Raw genomic sequence first — 18,991 nt, forward strand, 5'->3', positions numbered from 1 at the left:
TCACTTGCTTCTCTGTCTCAAGTCCACCCATCACTTTCTGATATTCCGCTGAGAAGTGCATGGACAGCAAGGTTATTTTTTTTATTTTTTATTTTTTTTGCTGTCCTTTGCTGCCCTCTTGTGTTCAGCTTTGTTATCTTCGTGTGATGGAAAAGAAATGTGAAAGCGATAACAAAAAAAGAAAAGAAAGTCGCATGTGGGTCTGGTTTCAGGGGTTTCGTGTTATGCCGTGGGCGCGGTTTCATTTATTCTTTGTCCTGACCTTGGCTGACCTTCCGGTGCGGGGCACCGGAGTTTGTTGTGCCTTCCTAGGACTGCATACATTGTATAACTGATATTACGTCATTGTTACTGTACTTACGATTCCTTGGAACCCATAGTTAAAAGTCAAAACCATGACTTTTGTCTCAGTGTTCTGAGATTGAAGGAACCCAGTGAGACACGTTGGAACCAATTCCACCGGATTGAAATTACCTTTCCTGTGTCCTGTTGTCGCTGAAGAAGATATTTGGTTAGCTTGACGTCAGAAGCAGAGAGCTAAAACCCCGTCGTACCCCCGATACTCTGTCATTTAACACACACACACACACACACACACACACACACACACACACACACACACACACACACACACACACACACACACATATATTTTAGACACATCAGACTTTCTAAGATTTTCCATTAATAGAAGCCAATATCGTTTAAAACACTAATTGTACATCCTTAACCGTGTAGTCCCCACGTTATCTACTCGCTGTCACGTAAAAATCACGAGACTACCGAGATACACCTGATACAACTTCCCAGATTGTTGAAAAGTTTATAAAATGGAACGTATATTGATTAGCAATGGCAAAGCTAGTAGAACGTGAAGGTGAAGTCATGGCTTGTCATCAGCTGCCCAATAATTGGGCTACAATTTGTGCTCTCTTCTATTCTGTTTTTAAATTTAATGTATAAAGTATGTCATTCATTAAAAAATTACCAAATAATATATAATGACCTCCTTATACAGTAGTTTTAGTTCCGTCTAAATTTCGCGCGTTTATCAGAAGCAATTGAATGCACTTGAATGCAACACCAGTCGTCGCTGTGGTCCCTAAAGTAGTAGCCGAGAAAAAGGGATTTTCTCGAGCCCCGTTGCTATGACACGCGATTTGTTTTTCCACCGCGGACTCAAACAAAGTGAAGTGAAGTGGTTCTGCTTTAAGAAAGTTGAACCCAAAGACCGTTCGACAGCACGGTGAGTTCAAAGAGCGCAAGCGTTCTGCAGCAGACGATGAAATAATGTGCGATTTTTTTAAAAACATTTTAAATTGTCAAAATGTAGATAACCAATTACAAAGGATAAACTGAATTTTCCCTCGTGCAAGTGTGTGGCAGTTGCTTGAAGCATCATGTGGACTATAGAGTCTATATGCATCATCAGTCATAGACAAAACATATAGACCAATTTCCAACCAATTGTATTTATCAGGGATTCACCGACGGCGATACCAGTAATCGGGTATCGGTGAGGTTAAGTACTATTTGTATAAAATATGTGCCGATAGCACAACACCAATACCGGTTGTATATGTATGTTTGTACATGGACATTTTGTTACATTTGTATTTGTACTGCGGTAAAACTTGAAACAGAGAAAAACATACTGATCAATGCTGTTCTAATAACATCTGTGGGGGGGAAAAAAAAAATCAAAAGTAATTCATATTCTTGTCTGAAGTTTACATTTTACAAACTTGATACTTTACACAGTTAAGTTGTGTAAACTTGATAGGAGGCTTAACCATTGAAACACTATGAAATTACAAGAAAACCCCGTTTGTTTGGAGATTGTGAAGAATAAACTCGAATTTCTTCTTCCTGCCCTTGATTCAGCGCCACACTCTAAACATAATCCTTTTCGAGCAGGTGACACTTGTCCCGCCACAATGATCAGCAGGGTAGCAAAGGGTCGCCTTCAGATCCGTCAGATCTACCGACTGCTGCAGTGGATCCACATAGGGGATAAGGTTCAGATCAGGAAGATGTTGAAGCTTGGAGTTCAAAACCTCATCAATCTCACCGAGCCACGTGACGGCACCGGGGTGCTTCATGTGGCAGTCTCAGCCAACAATGAAGGTATGACATCATTATTACTATAACTAGGTCACATTTTCATGTATCTCAATCCTGATCTCATTCATTTGAAGTTTTTTTTTTTCTATCTTGACCCCTCAATTTTAAATTGTCGTTGGCTGCATTGATATTTTGCTTTACATAATGAAGAAAACGCTTGTTAAAATGGACAACAACAACAAAAAAAAGTCTTGGGAAATGATCCTCCTTTGCCTTCCAGACATGACCAGATTCCTTTTGTCCCTTGGAGCAAACCCTGACATCCAGAATAAGAGGGGCTGCACTGCGGTCATGATAGCCGCTGAGCTGGGTAATTATGCCATTGTTTCGCTACTATCCCGGAACAACGCAGACCTTCAGATCCAGGATGATGAGGGTAAAGGTAAGCAGATGCTAAAGCACTGTTTCAAATAACATCATTTGGCCTTTATCATTGCCAGCTATATGATTTGCTTTAATTGTATTAATTTTGTATATCTAAGTTATCATTATATCGGTTAAAGGCTTAACATATTGTCCATCAATACATAAATACAAAATGTGCATAATCCAAGCACAATATAAAAGTAATTTGGTTTTCCTACCCTTCGAACAGTTCTCATATACACAAGAATATACAAAGAGCAAGGATCTTGCTTCTAGTTAGCTGCCATCTTACACCACTATTTTTTAAGGTCCCTGTCAGGCGGGCTTGCTCAAAATTTTTTCTACCTCCACTTGTGCTAATAAAGTATCGGCAACCTCCACTGTCCCTTAGGTTACAAAACAGTTTCCATTTCATTAATGTGCAGCTCGTGTTGACTAGATACTAGATACTAAGATACGACTGAGCTCAGATGAGATTACAGAGATGTTGCTTAGGCTTTGTGTTACGACTCACGAGATGATATTCACGAGGAGGTGCCATTTTAGGAAACTCTAGGTGATTAGAATCAAATTGGTCTTAATCAATCAATCAATCAATCAATCAACTTTTATTTGTAAAGCACTAAAACACAACCAATTCTTAGAGCGCTTTGCGTAATCAGGAGAAAACCAGCTCAACCTTCCAGAGCAAGACAGGTCAGAGTAGGTTGCAGCCAAGATGAACATCCAAATACTTGTAAATAAATAGATTATAGTATGTAAATAAATAATTGAAATATAGATAGACACGCATACGTACATATAAATATGTCTTTTCAAACTAATCTCAATAATGACTCTGTAGTGTTTGTAGAGCATCAGTCACCTTAAAGAGCAATCTCTTAAGAATGAATAATTGATAGAAGAAGGACAATGGGGAAGGCCAGTCGCGAGACAGACAAAACACAACACCTGTCACGTTGTGTGTGTGAGTGCAGGCTTGTCTGCATTTGTGTGCCAGCTGTAAACAGATCAACCGCTAATGGCGATCTTCTCCCGTGGAGCAAGCTGGGTAACCGAATATCCCCCCTTCACTCACCAGCTACAGGTGTAGTGTAATTACAGCTCTCAAGGCAAACCCCTGGCCTAAATAGGCTGAGCGCTAACGTTTTGACACGGGATAAGTATCTAATCCTCAAAAACAAATTCCAATTAGCAATGTTAAAATTCAGGGTGATTCAGGGTGGAAAGTGTGTTTTGAAAAAGACTTAACGGTGGTTCTGCTCCGTGACTGACCATACACAAACTAGGCCATGTTTTTACAGCTTAACTTTAGGACTTAGCACACTTAGCACAATGACATCACAAACAATGCAACAGGCAGCTCCGACCAAATATTAGGACCAGGCCCTCATTTACCTGATAGCGCTCCAAAATCAAGCTATTGTCAAAGAGGGTGAAGAGTACAAAAATAATACTAGCTATTTTGGCTCCTTTAGCCTAACCTGGCTTTGGAAGTTGGCTTTTCAAACTAGTAGCCAAAATGATTCCCTTTGCTTTGTTTCGTTCCCCATCCAGGTGTGCTGTTTTACTGCATGTACCCCACCCAAAACCATGCCCACTGCCTGCAGGTGGCGCTGAACTACCACGCAGACGTCAACAACGTGTCCCAGGAGGGGAACCACGTCTTCCAGATGATGTGCGAAAGAGCCCATGAGTGCACCCCAACGTGTCTCACCATGTTAGATGAGGGGGCAAACCCTGATGCAACAAATGAGGTAATGATGAATCAGTCAATCAGTTTATTGACAGAGAAACATCACAAGCCCTGTCTGTTAACGTCATTAATTATCAAAAGCAAATTTAGCTCCACAGTGAAGAGCCTGGTGGTTTTGGGCCCTTAAGCTGCACTTTGTTAAAGAAAATAAAACACGGGGAGGCAATTTTAGAGGACTTCATTGCTTTTTGATAATTGAAAAAAAAATGTATAATCAGGAGAAATTTGCAGGTAATGTGCATGTTAAGTAGTTTTCTCACCAAAGTCCGACTCTTCTCTAGCAAACCAAAGTCACAGCACTGATGGAAGCAGCCAAGGCCGGCTCCGTTCAGCTCGTCAGAGCCATTCTACGCAAAGGGGGAAACCCTAATGCCCTTGATATGAATCGCCTCTCAGCAGCGCACTACGCCGCCATGGGCAGCTTTTTAGAGGTGTGCTCGATGCTTCCTAAGTATCACAAAAAACAGTGAAAAGGGATGTTGCTTAAGACATTTCCAGTCATTTCGATCTACTGCTCAGGCTTCATTTGAAGACCATGCGATCTTCCGTTTCCTGCAGGTTATGCTACTGCTGTCTGCGTTCTCAGCCAACATGGGTGTGATGGACATGGAGGACTGCACGCCCCTCCATTTCGCTGCTGTCACAGGGGACCTGAACTGTTGCAAATTCCTAGCGCAGAGAGGTGCAGTGTTCAAGATAGTCTAAAGATCTCAGGCATCCTCTTTAATCTTCGTAAATGTAGCTCTTTCTAACTTAGCTAACGTTTAAGAACATTTGCAAATTTTGCTAGTACTGTTGTTACTTTGATGCTGTAGTGAATTGAAATGCAGCAAATTCAAAGTAATTCGTTTTTTTCGGACTCAGAAAAAGCATAGCTGCAAAGAACTTGCAAAAACTGCATTGCATTGTGAAGAAGAATAATGGCGGACTCTTTGGTTTAGGTTGTAACCCTAAGATAAGGAACCAGGAGGGACTGCTGCCACGTCAGATAACCAAAAATATGGGTCACAAAGCAGCAGCCAAGGAACTGAAGAAAGCAGAAAGGCGACAGGGCAAAACGTGCAACGTTGACAAGCTAATGTCAGACGTCTGGGCCCTGACCCTCCACGACTGGTCTTACGAGTTCAGAGACGAAATCCTGGAAGCTTTCGAAGACTCGCTGGACGAAGTTGAACCCGAGACGTTCCTGTCAGTGTTGCAAGAGCTGAACGCTCCCGTCACTGAGAAACAACTCAACGTGGTGACGTCGACCCATTCAACTAGAAGAGAGCCTCTTATCAACATTAATGACTTCATCAAAGGTGTCAAGTACATCAGGAAGCAGTTCCTCATTTCCTTATTCCTACCCAAGAAGAAGAAGACGCAGAAGGAACGAAAGGTTGCAAAACGTAGGAATAACTTTGTGCTCACCTTGCCGGTTTGCACCCTTTCACCGGAGGTCATGCCCCGGAGGCCCGACGGAGGTCCACCGCAGTTCATGATCGAGGCCATCTTCAGGTTCTTAGACAGACGGGGGTTCACTAGCGACAATCCGCCGCAGCACCCTCTCATGATTGACTCAGAATGGTACATAGAGAGGCCGAATAAAGTCTTCATCAGCATCAACTACTGTGTGAAAAGTGGAGACCAGGAGTCTCTGGACTTTGCCTTCAGCCATGGGGTTCCGGTGGACGTGAAGGATCCGTTTTACAAGACCCCTCTGATGGTGGCCTGCTCGAGTGGAAACTACGAGGTGGCCGAGTACCTCCTCAGCAAGCGGTGAGTTATTGACTTTGCTAGGAATTACAGTTCCATCGTTTACAATTGAGGGTCTATTTTACACTCAGTCATTTGTAATGATTACCAGTTGCTAAAAAGTATACACTTAAAATCTGGCCTTATTTATGATTTTTGTATAGATAAAAGCTTAATATACTGGCCATAAATACAATATAAATATATCAATACATTATAATACAATACAATAAAAGTCACTTTGTTTTCCGACCCATATAACGGTAGTTATTTATATATAAGAACATACAAAGATCAGGGGTCTTGCTGGCTTCCATCTTGCACCACCATGTTTCTAAGGAAGCCTGGTGTGGACAATTCAGCTCACCTGACAACGCGTTTTGTAATTAGGGTGAACGATGGTGTCCTCAAATGAAGCAACAAAGAAGTGATTAGGGTACCCAAGTTTGTGTGTGCAGTTCACCGTAGCTCACAGGAGAGGGAGTGGGAGTGCAAGAATGCTGCACTCTAAAATGTAACAACTTGATGCTGTTGCTTCTTCTCAGTATCTCCACATATTACGTTCTTAACCTTTCACCGGTTGTGTATGAATAATAACAAGACAAAAATAATGGATTAAAAAAATACTACAGTTAGGTTTCTGCATACGTCTGCTATCGTCTTTACTCCTGACAATCATTGTTACTTGTAGCATTGTAATTGATATCAAAGTCTGAGCCATATCGTACCTAGAGTGTCACACCAAGTCTTTTTAATCGTTTCATTCCGGTCGTAGCCTCAGTTTCACTCATGTCAGTTCACAAGATTGTATGTGAACCAGTCAGCATCTTCATTATACACATGCTCATTGTCGACCTTGAACCCCTAAGACATGCATTTTAAGAGCAGGGGTATTTACTTTATGCAGGTGCAATAAAAAAGATAAAAAAAATAAAATCTGTCTGTGTCAGGTGTATGCAGTGCCAGCGGCGTCACAAGCCCAATCTTCATGGTTATGAAGCTAGTGAGGTACAAACAAAACATTTTTTGAGCACTTATTTATGAATAAAAAGTCAAGTAAATAGTTTTTCAAAGTGTACAATCATACAAGTACACAATCACATAATGTTATGGACTGGATCTTTGTTGCGTAGGCAGATTTTAAAACCCTGAATGCTTTATTGTAAAGTATGTAGCCATAATATTTCTCCCACGCACAACGTAACGTTACATTTTTTATAACACAATATTTTAAATGCAAAGCAAGTTCTTCAGAAACTGGCTGCAAATAAATTGTCTCGTGGCTTTTTACATTTTTAAAAAGCAGTTTTAGCGGGTGGATATAAAAGAAAGACGTGTAGTGTAGTAACATTACATCTGACTAGCTAACAACGTTAGCTAGCGAGATGAGATGAAATACAAGATATTAACTTTTTCAATAAACGCAACTTGTTTAATTAATTAATTAATTTTAAATAAAAACACAACTCCTGATTGTCGCCTGTAAAATCTATGTTTTTATAATAAATAAAAACAAAAAGAATCCCTGCAAATAGTAACCAAGGTATTTACCTCGGGTACCCTTCAAGCAGTCTTTATTACGAAACCAGAATAATGAACAATCTTGACTACACCTTTCTGCACGAGTCACGCGTTCTCGCGTTGTATTTTAACCAGGTTGTGTTTGGTTTTGAATTTATCTCTGCACATCACAGGAAAATGCACACTTAAACATTTGCGTCTTATTACTGCAGAGGCTCTCTGTCCTTGTGTGTGTGTCTTGAGTCAGCACTGAGTCAGCACTGAGTCAGCACAGTCCCATGCAGGACCGAATGGCAGAGCAGTAAAGCAAAACAAATTTTTGCTTTATTGCTCTGTTTAATCTGTACGCAGGTGACAATGTCGACTTGTTTTTGGAATGGAATCTCCTGACTGATCTTTATGGTTTTATTTTTGGTTTATAGACAAAACTCATGCGCACGCTGCGTATCCACAAATAAAATCATGTCTAATGAGCTATGCTCTGCCCATACACATCTGTTTCTGGCAGGGCTGATGTGACCCAGCGCGACCAGTTCCTGTGGACGCCTCTCCACCACGCGGCCTTCGCTGGTCAGGTCGAACTTGTTAAACTTCTGGTGAAGGCCGGCGCCTCCATAAACGCCCTGTCCCTCAATCGCGGCACGCCCCTCATGAATGCCGTCCTGAGCTCTCGGCCTTCCTGCGTGGACGCCCTCATCCATGCGGGGGCCAACGTAGCTGCGGAGAATAAGAGAGGTGCGTCGAGGGAAACTGTATTCCCCAGATACTTAACGATACACATTAAGCGTTCATGTTCCTTCACATTCCCGTTGAGATATTGTTTGATTTGTTTCATTTTCCCTTCAAGGCCACAGCGCTCTTGACATCGCTCACGCCTCGGGAGACTCCACAATAATCGACTTAGTCAAGGAAAAGATGAATTCTCTGCCAAAACCAAATGAGACAAAGGGGAAAAAAAAGCCTAAGCAGGTAAACTCACCCAAGAAAAGCCTTGATGATAAATTAGTTTTTTACGCCTTTTTTTTTTTAACATTCAAATGTTGACACCGTGCCATCTGCGTTACATGAAAAGCTGTTTCAAAAGGTGTTTTAACACAGTCCAATTGGGCGGCAGAAAACCTGCGTACTTTACTGACGCAGATGTAACGCGCAACGTTGCAATGAGGATACCAAGCACACACGTATCGTAATGTGTAAACCACGGCCAGGTCACCAAACCGCAATGTGCAGCCCCGACTCAGGTGCTGAATTTGTGGCTGGTTGCATGTCATTAGGGCAACAAAAAAAACCCAACAACTTTGTAATACTGTTAGTTGCTCCATTCTTTGTGGATCTGGCCCTAAAACTGTATTTTTTGGAAGCGCTAACCAGATTTTTGAAGTTACCAAATGACCTTTCTTTCTTTGAAAGAGCCGAGCCCTTCACTTTCAGTACCCAAATGGATTTTGCTCCAAAAGTTAAGCTTTTGTTTCTTCCCAATAAGGGTTCCTCTCAAGGCGCAGCACAAGCAGACACCTCCGCTGGCACAGCAGGGAAGGCCTCCCTTCAAGGGGATCCAAAGAGCCTTCATGCGCAAACCAACACTGTGGATCAAACACTGGTGCCAAATGGTATGTTTTCATCAATATCTGCCTGTTCACCGATGTGTGTACATATACGTTCACTTGGCCTCTGCGAAGTCCTCAAGGAGAATTCACTGTTCCGTAGCAACTGTTTATTTGGCTATAGATGTATTTTTACATGTCTGTAATTCTGATTTTAGGTTTTGGGAAAACTACTCACTACCAACAAGGCGATGCCAATGGAGACGTTGCCCTTGGAGCTGAAATGCGACAACTTGCTGACACCTACCCTATTGACTGTCTAGAGTGAAATATGTTGGCCACTGAGAACCACTGAATAATCTGTACAATAATCTGTCTAGGCAGCCACTGATAAAATAATAGAAATTTAATTTGGCATTCGAATTAACATCTGCACTAGATATTGATTTGATCCCATACCCACATCTGTCTCTGATATTAGTGTTTAAAACTCATACAGTTCTACTGACATTTGTTTCTTCCAATATGTATGTGTCAAAACACACAAAAATGCTAATGTTTTGTCCTTCTCCTAAATCTACTAAAGCTACCGTACATGGTTTTACTGGAGAATTTTTGATTTGATTAATAAGATTTATCTTATACAGCTCAAGCTTGTCAGCTCATTAAAAACTAGAAGCAAAATGTTTAAAGTTGAATATTTGAATGTGGTGTACCATTCAAATCCTCACTTAATATTGCATCTTTTTCTTTTTTTTCTTTTCTTAAGATGTTAACATGGCATTTATTGTTCAATGAATACATTGGCATGCTGGCAAAACGAGTCTACCCACGCTGAGTGGATCATCTCAGGCTAGGAGTCAATGAAAGGATGCATGGGGATATGTTTTTTTTATCTAGCAACAGCGTCTATGTTCAGCTTACTGTCGTACAACATCATGGCTGCTTCTTTCTTTTTATGGATACACATTTTGCTGTTTTTATTAGTTGGTTTTCTACACTTTTAGTAAGTTCAGTGACTTTATTTGGTAAAAACGCTTTGCTGCAGGGTCACATTTTTGTACCTCTTGAGTTCCCGTAGCTGTGTGGGGTTTTCCGTACCCGCGCTAACTTTCCCTCACTATGCCGAGTAAAGTGATTGGAAAAACATTCTCTGCATGATAACTGCCTAAGCTGGAGTCAAACTCGTAGCGATTAGTTACCGCAAAATTACCTCGAAGTCTTAGCAGAATAGGAAACATTTAGGTTAACAAAAAGAATTTGTCAGAAGTGGGATTCGAACCCACGCCTCCAGGGGAGACTGCGACCTGAACGCAGCGCCTTAGACCGCTCGGCCATCCTGACATATAGGTTGGAGGGACCCGTTGTCATATTATCTCTACTGCAGACTACTGACGCTTGCGGGCTTGAAAGATTTCATACGATAAAATTATTTTCCCTCCCCACATTAGAACAAAACAAAACCCAACAACGTACAGATTAGCGTGCACATTGGCGTGTTTTTGTGAAAGTGCACGAGCATTCGACGAATAATGCTGCCGACTTTTTTCCCCATACGACCGTAACCCCCTCGCCTAGTCAGTGGAAAAAAAGGGGGGGAAAAACAAACAGCGCCAGTTGTTTGCGACCACTGAGCGTGTTATTCAGTAGTATTCCTGTACATCTGTAGATGTACAACAGTGTATAAATATTCTTAAATGTGCCCAAGCAAAACACGTATGCTAACTTTACCGATACATTAATGGACAGCTTTAAAACCATAAAAGATTGTAAGGATATAAAACAAAAAACCGACATGCTACACAGTACGGAGCTGTGTTAGGCATGAAATACCACCACTCGTTTACTTCCGCACTGACGCAAATCTGTGCCTTTAAAAGATCAGCCTCGTTTGCACACCAACGGTAACAGCTCCGTCTCAGGTTTCAACACAACCTGTATCCGGTTGTGTCCACGTATGTGACACCGTAACCTTTGAGACATAGCTTAAGTTAAAAAGAAAAAAAACAACAACAATCATTTGTCAAGGATGAATGACAACCACCAGCACGTAAGTGTTGTAACAATTGCAAATATTTCTTGTATCTTGTATCTTACAGCTGAAAATTAAAATGTAACAAATTATTTCAAGCTTTCTATTTACTACTTATCAGTCTGGCCACATGCAGCTGCTGTAGAGGAAATTAGCATGCGCAATTTGCACATTACACTAAATATCAGGTGGTCTTGAGAAGAGTCAGAGTGATGAATGGCAGTTTAAGCAAAGGTTTATGTGAAAATGTGTGTGCTAGACACCGCTGGACGTCCAGGAGACAGAGTTTGGAAGCAGCACTGAGCCCAAACAGAGGAAAATCTACTTCACCAGCGGTGAAACACTGGAGGAGGAAGACAGTGAGGAGGAGGAGGAGGAGAAGGAGCAGCAACAGCAGCCATTTGATATGCATCCAGTCAGAAAACCGTTGTCACAGTTACAGAGGAATATTACGTCTGACGTGGCATAGTAATTTTTCCTTGTGTCTCTGTCATCTTAGCAAAGATACACATTCAAGAGAATTGCCCTCCTAATTGGGAGAATGTCACTGCTCAGTATGTACCACAGTCACACAACACATTCATCCAAAGAGTGAGATATAAACAGAGGGCATACATGAGAATTTAGTCAAAATGTTGCTAAGTTAATATGTTATTGCCTCCAAACTTAGCTTGTGATTTCCTTGGAAAGAAGCTAGCTGGTGTGCTGGGACTAGATGCAGCCAAATACCAGTACGCCATAGACCAATATCATCAGAACCACCAGGTAAACATTCACTGCAATAAAACCTACTGCCAATCTACTTTGCCTGAGGTCAATCAACAACTTGTTTCACGCCGATGAATGGAAGTCGCATCTTTGCCGTTGACTTTGCATTTCACTTTCTGTACCATAAAGGGAACAAATGACCAGGCGACTGCAGCCAGTGTGAGTGATGGAAAGACACCGATGGGCAACCTGACTGCAGAGTTTGAGAGGCATCGATATGGAACTTTTGGACGTTCGAGCTGCGAAACGGAACCCCAGAAGTGCTGCGACGAGAAACAAACGCACAGAAATGAAGGCTGCTCCAATAGTGCCTATCAACCAAATGAGGACGGTGTGAATTAGAATCATGTAGGAATGGCAGTATGTGAAAGTTTATATCAGTTTATATCAGTCTGCAGTTTAAAAAGATGCATCATGCCTCAAGACAATGGGGAGAATGGCAAATCAGCCAAATGTTAGTGATTTCTTAACAGAGGTATTCAACAAAAAATATTTAATGTGACAAATGAGCCTTTGCCTTGTTGTTGACAGTTTGAAGTGTAAATAATACTGCTGAGCAAACATGGCCTGGGGTGCACCTACATTGGTAATGTGGTTCTCAAATTTCACGACACACGCTACATGTGTTCACGCGCTACATGTGACATTTCTCTCGCTAAAACTAATCTGTGAACGTGAACTAATCTGTGAATGAGGCCAATACAGATAGCTCAACTAATTGAGCTGATCGAACTCATCGGCGACCAATCAGCCAATCAGGAAATAGTAATTGTTGTTTCCGGATGACAATCGTGCGTTCTTATAATACATCCACGTGTGACAGTGGCGGCCCTGTCACTATTCCTCCAAATGATCACGCGCCCTCTGGCTACTTGGTCAAAGGGATAATATCCACACAGCACATTCCATGAATGCGTACGAGTGATGGTCAATCCCACCGTTTGTCTTTCCGATCCGATATTGAGAGAAAATCCAGTCTGTTATCGGCGAAACTGATCCGACACCGATACTTTGTGCAGATTCCTAATGTGTGTGAAATCACAGGGACAAACAAATGATGGGGCTACTACTGTGCACTGAATGCTTGATCTTATTTACATCCAACTATGTATAGTCTCCACTGTGGTGATACAAAAACTTGCTGTTTTAGACAATTGCCTGCAAAATATTTAATCAAATAAATAATTGCAATGATAGCTGTGCACGTCTGTTAATACCTACATTTAAGAGTTAAAGCACATTAGACTGTTCTTTTCTCGGTATTTGTTTCCATCCCCATCCATTAGTGACTTAACTGCTTGATTAAAGTTTTATATAAAACGTTCTGCTTTCTCCCACTCAAAACAGTTTTAAAAACTTGCATGTACATCTGAAAAAATACAATATTGAAAAGCATTATGTTTTGTTTTTTTTCCCCTCACATTTGGTTGCCCGACCCCACCCTCCCTCCACCCTCAGTTATTGGGTCCGTAAACAACAGTAAAAACACGATCAGATAAATCATATGATATGATCAGATGATCCCCTGTTCAAGCCACAGCTTTGCTGTTAAGAGCATGCGTAAAACCCTTTATAGATCACAAATCAGTAACACCCTTTGAGTCAAAGTCCTTAAGTCACCCATGTGAGAGTCCATAACTGTCACTGACTTAATCTGGGGCTTTATCACTGTCTCTCAACGCACTTGTTTGTACACTCAATCATGGACAGCCTGCTGGTACTGTGTGGGCTTCTGGCTTTGGCCACGTCATATGCTGTAAGTATCAAGTTATTGTTTGGTATTCATGATGTGATGTGATGTTGACTCTCTCTCTCTTTCTCTCTCTCTCTCTCTCTTTTTTTTTAAAAAGAAACCTGCTCTCCCTGTGGTGCACGGTAAGTGGAACAATAACATTCATAACAATCGCGAACAACTGTACATATCCTTCAGAATGCCCTGAGCTTTGTCTGTATTTTGGTTGCAGAGGTATTTGAGAACGGTGAGGATGAAAACCCCATCCTTAATCCTGGTGAGTCCTTTAAACATCACTTCCCCATAATTGTCGTTAGTTACATTTCTAACAATAAGAAACATGATATTGAGGGTTTTTTTCCCCAAGACATTTAAATGATAACATAATTTGTATTTATTCATTATTGTTACTCATTTTTAGGTTCAGATGCCAACCTTTTTGAAGGAGACATCTTACTTCCGGTAAGTTAAATCACTGATGGCTGTTGTAGATGCTTGTGTTTCGTTGCAGTCGTGTGTCAGAAGGGTCTGCATTTTACTGTTTAACTCTTAGCACTTCTAACATCGGCTTTATGATACAGAAAGGAAGGAATGCTCTCCGCAACGAAACAAAGAGATGGAAATTTCCTATTCCTTACATTCTGGGTGATGATTTGGGTGAGTTTGTCCTAACAATAAGCATATTTGAAGAGTTATCTCATCCGGTTATGTCCGACGCTCTTTAATACAACTGTTCCATTTGCCAAACAGATTTGAATGCTAAAGGGTGCATCTACCAGGCATTTGAAATGTATCGGCTCAAGTCCTGTGTGGACTTTAAGCCATATGAGGGAGAGGAGACCTATATCAAGTTTGAAAAACGCAATGGGTACGTAACAGGCTGCAAAGACGTGTTAACATTTTTTAAGCTGGCCACCATACATTAGTTGACACAGCAGAAAACGATCACACTTAGCACTTGGCTTTTGAAAAGTTTTCGATGCGATCACATCTTATCACTTAAGCTTCAGCAAGCTTTTCATCCCACCAGAACACAAAGATAAGTTGTGATGACGAAAATGCTCCATCGTAAATGTCCTTTTATGACACCGAATGACATTTAAAAGAAAGAGATATACCACACCATTGCAAAAGCTGCAATACATTAAAATGACTGAAAATCATGTTATTTTTTTTATGTATCTAAATACAAATAAACTGCACTTTTAATCAAAGACCTCTGCTTTAATAGGTGTTTTTCCAGTGTTGGTGACCAGAAACATGGCCAGATCCTATCTCTTGGATCAGGCTGCGACCACAAGGCAGTGATTGAACATGAACTCCTCCATGCCGTTGGATTTTACCATGAGCAGTCCCGTACAGACAGAGATGACTACGTCGACATCTGGCTGGATGAGGTTATATCAGGTATGCACATGTGTAACACTACTACTACTACTACTACTACTACTACCACTACTACTAATAATAATAATTATAATGATAATGATACACTCGCTGCTCTTCTGTGCTTCTTCCAATTCAGGGATGGAACACAACTTTAATAAATACAATGATGACTTCATCACCGATCAGAACACTCCCTATGACTACGAGTCCGTCATGCACTACAGGCCATTTTCCTTCAACAAGAATGATTCCGTTCCAACCATCACAACCAAAATCCCAGAGTTCATCAACATCATTGGACAGTACCTTGACTTCAGTGAGATGGATGTCCTCAGACTCAACCGCATGTACAACTGCTGTACGTTTCGCAAGAGCCCCTTTCCGTCGTTGTAGAAAAAAAAAATGTCTTTACTGAGGCTATAGTCTGTACTGAGTCTGTATATAAAAAATAAGTAAGTCAACCAAGCGTAAACTTTACTCCATATTATTCCTCAGCTGCTCCACTGACCCTACTGGACAAGTGCTCTTTTGAGTACACCAACGTTTGTGGAATGATCCAAGGCACCACTGATGATGGCAACTGGGTCCATGCCAAGAGCAGCGTGGGTGCCGAAGATCACACACTCCTGGGGAGATGCAGAGGTCAGGGTTGACACCTTGTGGCGTTAAATTTGAGCTATGTGGAATTTCTGTTCCAGCACTTCAAGACATCTTCTTGTCTCCCTTCCCCGACTTTCCAGATGCTGGCTATTCCATGCACTTTGACACCAAGGCTGGGAAGAAGCAGGAATCTGCTCTCCTGGAATCGCGCATCCTTTACCCCACGAGGAATACGCAGTGTCTACAGTTCTTCTACAAGATGTCAGGAAGCCTGAAGGACAAGCTGGTGATCTGGGTCAAGACGGATGATGGCACAGGCACTGTTCGTAAAATGAAGAAGATACACACCTTCTTAGGTAGACTCAATAGCATCTCACTAAGTTCTCTCCTCAACAATGTTACATATCGTTAGCCTAATAGCATAGTTGCCTCAGTCATATTTGAGTGTTTTTGGAAAACAAGAAAAAACACATTTTTTTTTAGCAAGCACACTGTTTTTTTGTTGCTTTTTTCCAGATATCCCAATTTGGCCAAAAAAAGACTTAGGCAATTGTGCTATTAGGCTAATGATATAAATGCAATTTATAGAAGACAATATGAAAAATAACATTGATAAATGTTTGGCGGTGCCTGCTCATGCGTCTTTACTGTGAACATCAGCAAGGTGGACATTCAGGAGTTGCATCTCATTTCCTTTTGCAGCTGATTCTGACAACACATGGAAAATTGCTCACGTTCCGCTGGAAGTCGATGCAAAATTCCGCTACGCTTTCCAAGCGGTGCGAGGTGATCCCGCCACATCTACCGGTGGCATCTACATCGACGACATCAGTCTTACGGAAACCCGCTGCCCCAATGCTGTGTGGAGAATCCAGAACTTCTCCAAGATAATGGAGACGGCCGATACAACCACAGTGATTGACAGCCCTCGGTTCTACAGTCCTGAGGGCTACGCTTATGGGGTTCGCATTATGCCTCTGTCTGCCTACACTGATTTCACGGGGAATTACGCAGGCCTGTACTTCCATCTGTATAGTGGGGAAAATGATGCGGTGATGCAGTGGCCTGTTGTCAACAGACAGGCAACCATAGTGGTAATGGACCAAGATCCAGATATAACGCACAGGATGTCCACAGCTCGCAGCTTGACTACTGATTTGAGGACAGGTAAGTGTACGTTCAAGCACTTTTACCCAATGAACGTGATTTTCTGTTTGATTTGACACAACTGGACTGTCTGTCTTTCTCCAGACAGTGGTAATCTGATTTGGGACAATCCATCCAAAGTTGGCACATATGACAGCTCCTGTGACTGCTACAGAGGGTTGTCATGGGGCTGGAGGAACTTTGTCAAGCATTTTGATCTCAGACGGCGTAATTACCTGAAAAACGATGACCTCATCATCTTCGTCGACTTTGAGGGTAAGTGTTGTGTGTTTGAGAGTGATCCTTTGTGAGGCTTGATAGAGAACAGGTGCATGTTTTCTTGTGTTGGCAGATCTAACACCATTGATAAAAACAGAAGTTCCCATTCAACCAAAAAACTAAGGGCAGATTTTCAAGTGATGATTTTCTGAAGGTAAGGAAGAGCACGTGAGACATCTTTACTCGCCACACCAGTGGTTGAGCAAAATCAAGCTTTTGTTTATCATTTTCATTTTAAACGACCAGGTGCACCACCCAGGACAAGAACCAAAGAACGAGAAGACAAATTCTGCAAATAACAACAATATTGTAAAATTATTATATTGCAAAGAATACACCCGAAATATGTACAAATGAACTTTGCCATTGTATTAATAAAAGCTTAATGACAACAAGACACGTTTATTTAGTTGTGTATCTGTTTTAGGTGGTAAATGAGCTCATAAAAAGGATACTCGAATATCCTTTTATGAGACTTTTATGCTGATAAAGCGTAATCATGTGATTAATCAGATCTTAGCTCAGATTCTGTACTTTCATGCATACAGTATCTCAACAACATCATTCTGAGGGAATGGAAGATAATTTTATACTTGTAAGGTATCAAACTGAAACATGTCATTAACCAAAACACACATTGTAACAAACAATACGTTCATAACCATATAAAAAGAAAAAGCGTGATAACGAATTAGTTTTCACCCTCCAACTTATCATATTATGTGTGATAAATTATTTGTCCATGTGTTGTCTGTGTGGGCTTAAACTTTTCAAAAAGTTCATTTGAAACCGGTAATTATCGCCGGTTTCAAAGACAGTAAAGAGCAAGAACGGAAAATTTAAGTAGGCCTAATAGGTATAAAGCACACACCTATGTACTTGTACGTGTTCTCACTCTTTGTAAGTATTTTACAAATATTCTATTTTCAGATTTTGAAACGCATTGGCCATTCACTCGACCTCCCAAGCATGTCAGTGAACTACTGTAGTCTTTGTGCATCTAAAAAGACGTCATAACAACAAGCATGTTGAGTTAGTTAGTAATAATAATAATAATAGTAATAATAATAATAACTTTATTTATATAGCACTTACTGCATGTGGAACAAGAGAATCATACAGACAACCCCATTAACCGAGAAACAACATTAAAGCAATAAAACCAAGGCATAGGTCATCTAATTATGAGGTTACTGTAATTACACCCATTTAGAGTATTTGTTTAAATGTATGACAAGTCATCGTCACACAAGACAGCCAGTATTGTGAGGGTTTTTGTTTTTTTCCGGCCGCCAGCAATACTATATTGTATCGTATTGCATAACACTTCAAACACGCTTATCCGTACTTGCCACTATTTTTAAAAAATATATATTTTTAAGTTATGTTTTTGTAAAAGTTACATCTAACTGCGCTTGCAGTTTTTAAATTCACACTTTTTTATTTATTTTTTTCCCCCACTTTCTGTATTCCTTGCATGCACAATCGCTTTGGGTTCTGCCGCACCAACATTTCACGACCATGTAATCGTCGATCTTGAATCTATTGCAGTCAATTCTGTCTAGTTTGATAATCAAGGGTTGAGTAATCATTGGGGACGGAACGTCGCCAAAGGTGAATTGTGATTTGTTGAAATGCCGATTATATAATTTCAGTCAGTACGGTATTTAAAAAAGAAAAAAGAAAACCAAACTACCTTTATTTTACAGCATTTGCACACTGACATATTTACTGATTTGACTGTAAGGTGTAGCTAAAAGGTAATAGCTTCACTGTTGACTTGCAATAGGACCTACTCTGACTTAGTGAGTGGAAAAGTGTAAAGATTTAATACCCTGTTTTTTCTGTTTACACCCTTAAAGTCAGGTCCACACTTTTGAAATAATTCCTTGGTAATAGTAATGACAAGAAAGAATGCTAATTACTTGCGAACTGTATCATCATCGTCATCATCATCATCATCATCATCATCTGTTGCATTTACACCGTCTCGGGCCTGA

At 40.9% G+C, this 18,991-nt stretch overlaps 3 protein-coding genes, 1 long non-coding RNA gene and 1 other non-coding gene across 8 annotated transcripts; 3 read left to right on the forward strand and 2 right to left on the reverse strand.

Moving 5' to 3' along the window:
• Positions 1-38: 38 nt before the first annotated feature.
• Positions 39-9,743, forward strand: ankef1a (ankyrin repeat and EF-hand domain containing 1a). 4 transcript variants are annotated; one of them, XM_076037855.1, is made up of 10 exons: positions 39-1,246; positions 1,918-2,127; positions 2,345-2,506; positions 4,048-4,247; positions 4,528-4,677; positions 4,805-4,928; positions 5,188-6,004; positions 8,010-8,236; positions 8,349-9,111; positions 9,264-9,743. In XM_076037855.1, the coding sequence occupies exons 2-9, from the start codon at positions 1,938-1,940 to the stop codon at positions 8,543-8,545; spliced, it is 2,067 nt and encodes a 688-aa protein (XP_075893970.1). In that variant the 5' UTR covers positions 39-1,246; positions 1,918-1,937; the 3' UTR covers positions 8,546-9,111; positions 9,264-9,743. The 4 variants fall into 4 exon arrangements, with proteins under 4 accessions (XP_075893970.1, XP_075893971.1, XP_075893973.1 ...); XM_076037856.1 differs by having other exon boundaries at positions 2,345-2,434; XM_076037858.1 differs by lacking the exon at positions 39-1,246 and having other exon boundaries at positions 2,069-2,127; positions 4,101-4,247.
• LOC142896269 (uncharacterized) lies at positions 7,947-11,005 on the reverse strand. Its single transcript, XR_012928321.1, has 2 exons — positions 10,917-11,005; positions 7,947-8,218 (listed from the first exon to the last, which is right to left on the reverse strand). It is a non-coding gene; the product is annotated as an uncharacterized LOC142896269 (long non-coding RNA).
• Positions 10,307-10,389, reverse strand: trnal-cag (transfer RNA leucine (anticodon CAG)). The gene has a single exon. It is a non-coding gene; the product is annotated as a tRNA-Leu (tRNA).
• LOC142896268 (protein FAM177A1) lies at positions 10,942-13,164 on the forward strand. Its single transcript, XM_076037860.1, has 5 exons — positions 10,942-11,095; positions 11,337-11,492; positions 11,577-11,631; positions 11,748-11,842; positions 11,975-13,164. Exons 1-5 carry the CDS (start codon positions 11,075-11,077, stop codon positions 12,185-12,187), a joined length of 540 nt encoding a protein of 179 aa, XP_075893975.1. The 5' UTR covers positions 10,942-11,074; the 3' UTR covers positions 12,188-13,164.
• A 298-nt stretch (positions 13,165-13,462) lies between these two features.
• Positions 13,463-17,388, forward strand: LOC142896267 (meprin A subunit alpha-like). The gene is made up of 14 exons (XM_076037859.1): positions 13,463-13,601; positions 13,696-13,720; positions 13,810-13,854; positions 13,999-14,039; positions 14,159-14,234; positions 14,328-14,445; positions 14,809-14,984; positions 15,103-15,324; positions 15,462-15,608; positions 15,707-15,922; positions 16,269-16,733; positions 16,818-16,988; positions 17,065-17,145; positions 17,238-17,388. Exons 1-13 carry the CDS (start codon positions 13,548-13,550, stop codon positions 17,112-17,114), a joined length of 1,806 nt encoding a protein of 601 aa, XP_075893974.1. The 5' UTR covers positions 13,463-13,547; the 3' UTR covers positions 17,115-17,145; positions 17,238-17,388.
• Positions 17,389-18,991: the final 1,603 nt, after the last annotated feature.

This window comes from Nelusetta ayraudi, unplaced genomic scaffold (assembly GCF_046127955.1).
Source record: "Nelusetta ayraudi isolate G7.1 ecotype Tasmania unplaced genomic scaffold, CSIRO-AGI_Nayr_v1 ptg000052l, whole genome shotgun sequence".
NCBI lineage: Eukaryota > Metazoa > Chordata > Actinopteri > Tetraodontiformes > Monacanthidae > Nelusetta > Nelusetta ayraudi.

Coding starts and splice junctions, on each gene's coding strand:
- ankef1a (XM_076037855.1), top strand. CDS start 1,938: ATGATCAGCAGGGTAGCAAAGGGTCGCCTTCAGATCCGTCAGATCTAC. Junction 2,507..4,047: donor CCAGGATGATGAGGGTAAAG/GTAAGCAGATGC, acceptor TTCCCCATCCAG/GTGTGCTGTTTTACTGCATG. Junction 8,237..8,348: donor AGCTGCGGAGAATAAGAGAG/GTGCGTCGAGGG, acceptor TTTCCCTTCAAG/GCCACAGCGCTCTTGACATC.
- LOC142896268 (XM_076037860.1), top strand. CDS start 11,075: ATGAATGACAACCACCAGCAC. Junction 11,632..11,747: donor TGGGAGAATGTCACTGCTCA/GTATGTACCACA, acceptor CTCCAAACTTAG/CTTGTGATTTCCTTGGAAAG. Junction 11,843..11,974: donor AATATCATCAGAACCACCAG/GTAAACATTCAC, acceptor TGTACCATAAAG/GGAACAAATGACCAGGCGAC.
- LOC142896267 (XM_076037859.1), top strand. CDS start 13,548: ATGGACAGCCTGCTGGTACTGTGTGGGCTTCTGGCTTTGGCCACGTCA. Junction 14,235..14,327: donor CATTCTGGGTGATGATTTGG/GTGAGTTTGTCC, acceptor TTTGCCAAACAG/ATTTGAATGCTAAAGGGTGC. Junction 15,923..16,268: donor GAAGATACACACCTTCTTAG/GTAGACTCAATA, acceptor TTCCTTTTGCAG/CTGATTCTGACAACACATGG.